At 34.9% G+C, this 7351-nt stretch overlaps 1 protein-coding gene across 1 annotated transcript; it reads right to left on the bottom strand.

The window, feature by feature from the left end:
• Positions 1-2591: 2591 nt before the first annotated feature.
• LOC149175174 (sucrose synthase 4-like) lies at positions 2592-6635 on the bottom strand. Its single transcript, XM_089421063.1, has 9 exons — positions 6462-6635; positions 6136-6231; positions 4944-5060; positions 4674-4840; positions 4313-4537; positions 3581-3899; positions 3111-3355; positions 2757-2895; positions 2592-2639 (listed from the first exon to the last, which is right to left on the bottom strand). Exons 1-9 carry the CDS (start codon positions 6618-6620, stop codon positions 2592-2594), a joined length of 1515 nt encoding a protein of 504 aa, XP_089277189.1. The 5' UTR covers positions 6621-6635.
• Between the last annotated feature and the right edge of the window lie 716 nt (positions 6636-7351).

Here is a 7351-nt window from a genome sequence, read left to right on the forward strand (position 1 = left end):
TTCAAAAATCTCGAGCAACTTAACTCATATGTAAATAGTACCATTAACAAAGAGGTTAGGATCAAATTATGATACTAAAGAATAAGAACTCATAAATCCATAAGTCACAATTTCAATTCCACTTAAAAAGACAACAATTTCACAATTACTCAATAGAAGAAATTGAAAACATCATTTTGTTGTCTAAAACTAAGTAACATGACAAGAAGATATATATATATATATATATATATATATATATAGATAGATAGATCTAATATATTTTTAGAAAATATAATCCCTTAAATCTGGATTTTATCCGTCACGTGCATAATGAGAGAACATAAAAGCTCTTTCCATCAATCTTAAAGTGAAAAAACCATAGGGAAAATTATTTTCAATAGTCAAATAGATAGATATGACTAGGGGAACATACCTCGCATGTTTGGCACATGTCTCATGTTTAGGATACATGCCAAACATTTCCTAGCATGGCCATGTCTAAAATGTGGGATACAAACATCACGTGGGACATTAATGCTTTGAGCTTATTTCTTCTCATTATGGATGCACATCATCACTTCAGTAATTCTCCTCCATATGAAAATACATAAAACTGAAAACTTCTCAAGAGGATGATGGTGTTTTAAATAGAAGGGCTCCATGAAACAATTTATCACCAACAAGATGATGTAGCTATAATATATGATGCAAGATTTCTTCCCTACAAGGGAAAAATCATTTGATTGCATAACATTATTTGTTGAACTACTCTGAATTGAGTTTTGTGAACATTACAAATATTATTAGAGGCCCACAGTCTCATTCCCACCTTACTTTGACCTACCTCACTCCTAGATGAACCAACAAGAAGTTAAACTTAGCAACCAATTACTTGCAGTAGGTTAGTATGGTTATTGATCTCACATGTATACATCTAGAGAGTAAGTGAAAGGCTTACTCAGTTAGGTTATGGATACAACCAAAACAAATCAATCAAAATGATTCATAAGGGTCCACGTTCATCGTTGGCCCACCCATCATTTGATTTGGGTTGCTCAGTTGGGGGGCTTAGCAAGTGGTTATTAGAGACAAATCTTACTACACTTAGCAATGTGTGGGCCAAATCCTGAAACAAAAAAGAATGATAATAACTTAGTCATTTCATCCCCACCCTTTGTCCTTATGCTTTACCATGGCCCAGTAACCTTGAACTAACATCCTGACATGACTCTCTTGATAATGATACAATATCTCTAAATATTGTTATTGTCTCTCCCACCTTTGCATTTGTTGATAGGTGGAATGGAAGAACAAAATACACTATTGGTGAAAAGGTGATTGTTGTTAACTATCAAATAAGCCATGATGTTAGCTACGGTAGACTCAAACGATGATAATGATTCTTTTCCTAGACCCACGCATGGAATGAGGAGACATTTTGGGAGCTTGCCACCCATTGCTATAGGGGGCATGCAAGGTAATTGTGCATAAGCAAAGGCAACCATTTGGTTGGAGTGAATAGACAGTAAAGAAGTACCATGTCAACAATGTGGCTATAAATGCACAATTGAAAGCAAAAGTGGCATAACACAAATTCTACATGAAAAAACTTAACATAACACTACATCTATGCCCAATTGATTCTAGATATTACTAGAAGCCCTAATCCTAGGATTTCTCTCCATAGTGTTTAGTTTGATATTTAAAAAAAAAAGGCAATGGAAAAAGACCTAATTGATTCTAGATATCACTAGAAGCCCTAATCCTAAGATTTCTCTCCATAGTGTTTAGTTTGATATTTCAAAAAAAAGGCAATAGAAAAAGACCTAGTATAGCCAATCCAAGTTGTGGAACCTAAACAAAAGTACATCCAAAACACCTACAATGGTCTTGATTTTCATTAGCTTATCCAAGTTTTTATGCTTCACAAAATAAAACTTTTGTTAAGACAATTATCTAGAATCTATAGTAAGAGGCAAATAGAGGCAAATAGATTTATATAGAATCTATAGTAAGAGGCAAAATAGATTTTTGGAGCAAATAGATTTTAGAAGATATTTGTAAGAGTCAATCCTTTACCAATTTTAGAAAATATGAAGCTTCAACCTAAGAATTTCTAAATGAATTGTTAATAAAATTTTCAAAATGAATTGTATTAACTCAGCATACAATACCACCAATACCACCACAATTTTTTTAAAGTAATTTCTACCCATTTCAATTTTAAAATAATTACTCAATTACACATTAAAACCAAAAAAAACGACAAAAAAATGCATCGGGAAAACCATCTCCTAATAATCATGACAAAATCTTATCATCAAGGTGTTCAACCATCATAATTTCCAGCAAATGGCCACCAATAAACACATGTTTATGTCTTGAACAGTTCTGATCCAAACCCTCCAATCTGGGGCATTAACAGCTCGTTGGCTGTAGAATTACTGATCCATGAGAATAATAAATGCCGCTCCCTATTCCGTCAAAAACCAAAATCCAAGGAAAACTTAAAATATATCAAACCCCTCTCAAATATTCTGAATCTTGAATGATAAAAGAACCTTTCCTAGCCACCTATTGTGCCACTCAGTTTTTATGGCACTCAATGCTTATGAACCGACACAGAAGATCGATTGGGCAAATGGTAGAGTCTTAACCTGCTCACAAAAGCAAAGAAAAGCACAATAGCTTTTCCCAGTTTTCCCAATGTAGAACAGGCCAAGATGACAATAATACCGACATATCCACAAATCAAGTATTTGAACAACACTAACCAGATTTCTGTACTTCAAGTTGTAAAACATCTCCAGATAGCGGCGTGTCTCTCGTCTTTCAAGTTTTGATACATACTTCCAAAACCCATAAACTCCAGACAGCGTCATTAATCTCTCAGCATAAATCTGCCATGTATACCTGCAAAAGATCCATTCCCAATATCAACTTCGATGCATATAGTTGAATTGAAACAAATAATGTTTTACATAACATGAGCATCTGTGCGGTCTATGGAATCATATGAAAAATCAAAATGACAGTTGATATTCACCACTGTCCCCTCAATAAAGCAACTTACAAAATGCAATAGCTAACATTTTATTCAAGTGCCACCAAATCAGGGCTAAACTTACTTTTCATAGATACGCTGTAGACCAGCATTAGAGATCTTGTCCCAATAACTGGGATCTGTCTGGCACCTCTCAAAAAAGTCAGCAATGTGTTCACTTGCAGAATCCCCATGGTAGGGATCAATATGAAATCCAGACACCCCATCCACAATAATTTCAGCAGGACCTCCATTACATGTTGCAAATGTGGGAAGACCACATGTCATTGCCTCAACAACTGTGAGCCCAAAAGCTTCATAAAGTGCAGGCTGAAACATAACCAAGATAGGGAAGTATGATGTCAATGATAGACTCAATCCCTTTTTAAAGAACCTTCAGCCAGTTACACATCTTGTCCAAAGTACACCTTACATCTCTACCTCATTAATATTCTACAAACATATAGTTATATAAGAAATTGATAAACCTCATATAGAACCTTGCGATGTGTGATCCTAACTTTTTTGAAAATTATGACAAGGAATAAGGCTAACATGTACAAAGGCACCTCCTGTGTCACAGATGTAGCAGTACAGCTCACCATTCCGTACTCTATCCTTTTGTGCACATATCCATCTGAACTGATCATTCAAGTTATATTCTCTGATAAGTCTATGCATTTTTTCAATTTCAGCCACTTCTCTGTCTCTGGACTTTGATGGGTCAATATCACCAGCAACCACAACAATGTTAACCAGCTCCCTCAAACGTTTGTTCTTTCCAAACCATTCGACCAATCCTGTCATATTTTTCACTCGATCGAGTCTTGCCATGGAAAAGATTATGGGTTTTTTAGGGTCATGCAAGACACACCTGAAAACAGAACCAAAGCAGTTTTTTCAGCACATGCAAAAATGCTGAATAAATCAGTTGCTTCTACTCAATCATATGGAATTACAATCTCCTCCTTTTCCCAATATGAAGAAATATTGCAGGCATGAATGACTACTATATCTAAATTAAAAGTCTTCCTTCAACTTTGCAATTATATACTCATGACTGCATAATGAATGAGCTAAAATCAGAGAGCAGTAGTTTAATTTCAATACAGTGAAATTGTGGTCGATATAAAAATTCATAAGAAAATGAAACAGATATGAATTATCATCATTGGGTTAGCAAAAAACAATCATTTCAGCTTTCCCAAGACAAATAACTTACATGTCCCAAAATTACTAAATGGGCAATGTCAAAAAAGTAGAGCCGTCATGGAGAGTATTACTTACATATGTTCAGCTGTCTGTAGAGGATTGAACAACAGTTCCTCAATTGAACCATGTAAAGCAGTAAGGCAGCAATGTTTTTCTGTATAAGGAAAATAAATCTGCATGTCTGCTCCAGGAGAAACAATGTTGAATTTGGGATCAAAAACATTAATTCCATGAACCACACGGTAGAGACCGGGAAGGGTGAAAGCAGTGTGGCTTTCATACTGTCCAACAGTATCCTTACTGCAGCAAAAAAGTCACATATTTATATGTAGTTACTAAAATACAAGCCTGAGATAGGACAAATAGTTTCGCAGATTGAGAACAAATAAATAAACAGGATTTTATGAATTCTCTCTAAATGAAGAAAACATCAGACCTTCCTGCAATCTCCTGATATGTGCTAGTGATAATGAAATCTGCATGGTTCATTGCAATTAGATCTGCAGTAAACTGGCAAGAGAAGTGGTATTTTTCTTCAAAATTTTTCCAATATATGTCTGAATCTGGGTATTTGGTCTTCTCCAAAGCATGGGCTATGTTGCACTGAGATGACAAAGAGGATATATATTTAGATTGAATGTTTTGAGAAAAACAATGCCTTTACCAATTGCTGATATATAAAAGCACAAAGGTGAGTGAGAAAAACCTGAGTGATTCCTTGTTTATGTGCCATCAAAGATGCGACTAAATTTCCATCACTGTAATTTCCAATAATCAGATCAGGTTGACCTTTTAGCTCTGCGGTTACTTCATTTGATACATCCTACAACAACACGCCAAAAACCCTAAGGTAAAGGGAACTGTGGACCGGAACACCTTGGCATTCTGTTACTAAAATATTGCCAGTTATACTGATAAAATATTAAAAAGCAAAACAGATTGTGCAATACACAGTACAGCAACAAGTTTACAAATGTTGATCCTTCCGACTCAGTAACTCAATGCCTGATAGTAAAGTTTCAATTTCAGAAGCAATAGCCTGAATACTAACACTTTCAATTTGCAAAACATGGCTAATTATTTATGCATAGAAATTAACATTATCTGCATAAAACAGACAAATAGAAACCCATTTAAGAACTCAGAAAAATTGAAGTATTTTTTCTTTATTTGTTATACACCATTTAAATAGGCTCATCAGTTAAGAATTTTTGTAACAGTTTCCTGAGGATGCCTCTTATGTGAGGAAGACAAATACAAGATGCAATGAAAAATCAAGAATTTCCCATCTAAAATAGGCTATGATTCCCGTTTTACCAGAAGTTGCATAGGCAGTCACAAGAAGGAGGGGTGTGTATCATTCTCATGAGAAGCAATTTTACAAATAAGAAAGACCCATAATTTCAGGATACGAGAAACCAGCCTCTGGACATAGTGGTACTTCAGGTCTAAAAAAATCATCTAGATAAACCATGGGGCATTTCCAGCTCCAGTGGGGCTTGGTGTGTCAACATGGAATTTTTTTACTGCATACAAGAGACGAGGAACAGATCTAAGGCTATGGCTTCTAACTAAGGAGTCATGAGGAGGCCACTTCTTGCAATGGCCAGTAATTCTCTTGTGTAGACTACTTTGTATTTGTGACTCTGTCAAAATCAGTTCCATATGATCTACTAGGAACACAAAACCAACATATTTGTAGATGGTGATCTGTTTTCTGCATGGACAGCGTTTCATGTCAGAAAGTTTTTTTTTTTTGGTTTACATTTTCAATTGAGTTACAGCATTGTGCACCTTGAATTGCAGTACTGCTGAAAAAAATACGTGCATTCCAATTTGAAGCACACTGCTAATTAAAATAAAGTAGAAATAACGTGGGTAACAGAGCTGCAGTTTACCACAATAATCTGAGGTGTAATGTCTAATCCTTGTTGTTTGATTCTCAACAGCATTTCATTCTCCAAGGCACGAACTTGATCGAGTATATACACAACCTGTGATTAAATAAGAACATGAAAGTAAACCTTTTTTTTGAGTACTCATGATATCTTTTAACACAAAACAGCTAAAGAATTCCAATCAATACCATGTAATACTATATTTTTATCTTGAAGCTTTGGATGCTGTTTAAATGGATATAATGCCAAGCATTTTCAGAATTTGATCAAAAAATAAAGGGAGGATCTCACGAAATGCATATTGCAATTATAAAAAATCTATATACCTGTCCACCAGTGTCTGGCATTCCTAAAACATTTGCCTGGCCAAAATAACCATGAGGTGCAAGAATCACAACATTAAAGCTCATAGGAATCCTTCCTAGAAACATTTCCAAAGTCGATACATTGGGCGCCTGAAGGATTTCCAAGAGCAAATGAATCATATCTGAGACATGTTCCACATTGTCTCCCCATCCTTTTCCAATCCCATTTCTTGTAATCTGTCCACAATAAAGCACACATTGACAATGACATCAATGCCGTCTTCAAACAATTCCTACAATATTGATATTTTTCTTGCTATAATATCTTGAGTAGAAAGAAGGATTTTATCACAAAAGAAAAAGGCATATATTACGTGTGTTCAAACTCTGTATATGGCGTATTCTTAGGCAACTTCTTAAGATGTTCCCCTGCCTTTACCAAGGCTGATCATAGCTTGGTTAAACTCTCTATCCTTTCATTCAGCATCAGTTTCTGCAAGTTAAATGGCACACATTATCGCCCATTTCTCAACATACTACATATGATGAATCAAAAATCACATAAAACCAAAAACAAGTCCTTTAATAATCAAAAGAGACAAACAATTCCTCCGACAAAAGTTCACACCTCAGAAGTCACTCTGTCACATGTTTAGGCTACAGGTAAGATTCTTTGAATCATCATTAGGCCACACTTAATTGGATAATCATATTTTTACTATGATATCAATTTGGTTATAGAAGCAATATGTAAAGCCAGATTATTATGAGTGAAATTTATAAGAAAGATAAATGACATTGCAAGGTAGTGAAGAAAGAGAAACATCTTCAGAATTAGGTTTCCTCTGTTGTTAGTTTGATTTGAATTGATTTTGAAGTAGTTTAATGTATAGTTTTATCTAAGGAATGGA

Source organism: Pinus tabuliformis, chromosome 4_1, assembly GCF_031772625.1.
Source record: "Pinus tabuliformis cultivar Carrire ecotype Pingquan chromosome 4_1, CPIR1, whole genome shotgun sequence".
Lineage (NCBI taxonomy): Eukaryota > Viridiplantae > Streptophyta > Pinopsida > Pinales > Pinaceae > Pinus > Pinus tabuliformis.

Bases quoted from the DNA above. Each gene is read 5' to 3' on its own strand.
- LOC149175174 (XM_089421063.1), bottom strand. From the start codon at position 6,620: ATGATTCATTTGCTCTTGGAAATCCTTCAGGCGCCCAATGTATCGACT. The intron at 4,841-4,943 runs GTTTTTCTCACT...TTGTCATCTCAG, and splicing joins ATAAACAAGGAATCACTCAG to TGCAACATAGCCCATGCTTT. The intron at 2,896-3,110 runs GTAAGTTTAGCC...GATCTTTTGCAG, and splicing joins CTACAGCGTATCTATGAAAA to GTATACATGGCAGATTTATG.